Raw genomic sequence first — 1,880 nt, forward strand, 5'->3', positions numbered from 1 at the left:
CAGACCTTTGTACCACACCAGTTCCCTCTCTCTTTCTTCCAAAGAGAGATCCATACAGACTCCGAAAGATGGAGTCCAGTAAACTCAATGCTCTCTTCTTCATCTTCATGCTCGTCATTTCCTCGGCCGCTCCGATTCTCGGGTGCCCTACTTGCGGCAAAAAGCCTCCTCCCAAGCACACTAAGCCTAAGACCCCCAAGGGCCCTATTACAGTCCCTCCCATTGTGAAACCCCCAGTCATCAAAGTCCCCCCAGTCACAGTCCCACCTATCAAACCACCAGTGACAATACCACCCATCGTCAAACCACCAATCACCATCCCCCCCGTCATCCCTCCCATTGTCAAACCACCAATCACAATCCCACCAGTAATCCCTCCCGTCGTAAAACCACCAATTAAAATCCCACCCGTCATCCCTCCCATTGTCAAACCACCAATCACAATCCCACCAGTAATCCCTCCCGTCGTAAAACCACCAATTAAAATCCCACCCGTCATCCCTCCCATTGTCAAACCACCAATCACAATCCCACCAGTCATCCCTCCCGTCATAAAACCACCAATCAAAATCCCACCAGTGATTCCACCAATAGTGAAACCACCAATCACATTACCACCAGTGGTAATCCCTCCAGTGATTCCCCCCATTGTCAAACCACCAGTGGAGATTCCCCCAATCACCACCAAGCCCCCGAGCCCCGGGACACCGTGCCCCCCACCACCTGGGACACCAGCTCCCAAGGACACTTGCCCCATCGACACACTGAAGCTCGGAGCTTGCGTGGATCTCCTCGGTGGGTTGGTTCACGTTGGGGTCGGTGACCCCGCGGTGAACGAGTGCTGCCCGGTGCTCGCAGGACTTGTTGAACTTGAAGCTGCAGTGTGCTTGTGCACCACCCTTAAACTCAAGCTTCTCAACCTCAACATCTTCGTCCCTATTGCTCTTGAGCTCCTTGTCACTTGTGGCAAGAGCCCTCCTCCTGGTTTCACCTGCTCTATCTAGATCAAGTAAGTATATTGAAACTACATTAATTAATTATTTGAACTCTAAACCCTAACCCTTGCTCCAAGTTTTTATATTTTAATTACTACACAGATATATAAAAGATTCCTGATTTTCTAGTCTTGGAAATTGGAAGAGGACTAATATTTTAGCTTCTCTTTGTCCAAGACCACAAAAGAAGGACAGAATTAACGAATGGTTTGTCCACTAATTGATCATATCGAAACAATTAATTTGTTCTCTTTGAAGCAACAAAAAGAACATCCCTAGCTAGGGTGACAAACTCTTTCACCAAAAAGAAAGTTATATTAATTTTTCTCTCTAGCTCTTTGTCTTGTAACACAAATGTATTTCTTTAAAACTACATTTCTTAGAGGCTAACATTAATTGTGATAATTCAGGATTTAATACGTGGGATTATGTATTGCAGGTCGTGGTAGATTCATGGAGAACTGAATCGTCATGAGAGGATGTCGATCAAGCGAGCCTCCACTTCTTTTCTTTTCTCTTTTCTTCCTCCACAATCTTTCTTGTTTAATTTAATTGACTGGTATTGAAGCTGATTTGTATGCCTGGCTGTGAGATTATTGTACACCATTTGTTTTTAAATTATGAGAAGATTGTTATTATTCCATCTCGAATATGTGTTTTATCTCGATCAATGAAGCAATCAAAGATGCTTTGGTCTTATCTTATGTCGTAGTCCAAACATTTTTTCAATTTACGTTTGTGAGAGTGAATCTGTGAAAGACTGAAAGGCTAGCTGAAAGCCTCTGCGTACCACCAGAAAGTGAGAAAAATCTTTCTGTATAAAGCAAACGAAAGAGATGCATGGAAAAAAAAAAAAAAAAATTCTGGTCATATGATGCTTGGAGC

The 1,880-nt window shown here is 43.9% G+C and overlaps 1 protein-coding gene across 1 annotated transcript; it reads left to right on the top strand.

The window, feature by feature from the left end:
• LOC112190728 (repetitive proline-rich cell wall protein 1) lies at positions 1-1,647 on the top strand. Its single transcript, XM_024330201.2, has 2 exons — positions 1-1,009; positions 1,435-1,647. The coding sequence occupies exon 1, from the start codon at positions 69-71 to the stop codon at positions 1,002-1,004; it is 936 nt and encodes a 311-aa protein (XP_024185969.1). The 5' UTR covers positions 1-68; the 3' UTR covers positions 1,005-1,009; positions 1,435-1,647.
• Positions 1,648-1,880: the final 233 nt, after the last annotated feature.

This window comes from Rosa chinensis, chromosome 2 (genome assembly GCF_002994745.2).
Source record: "Rosa chinensis cultivar Old Blush chromosome 2, RchiOBHm-V2, whole genome shotgun sequence".
Taxonomy (NCBI): domain Eukaryota; kingdom Viridiplantae; phylum Streptophyta; class Magnoliopsida; order Rosales; family Rosaceae; genus Rosa; species Rosa chinensis.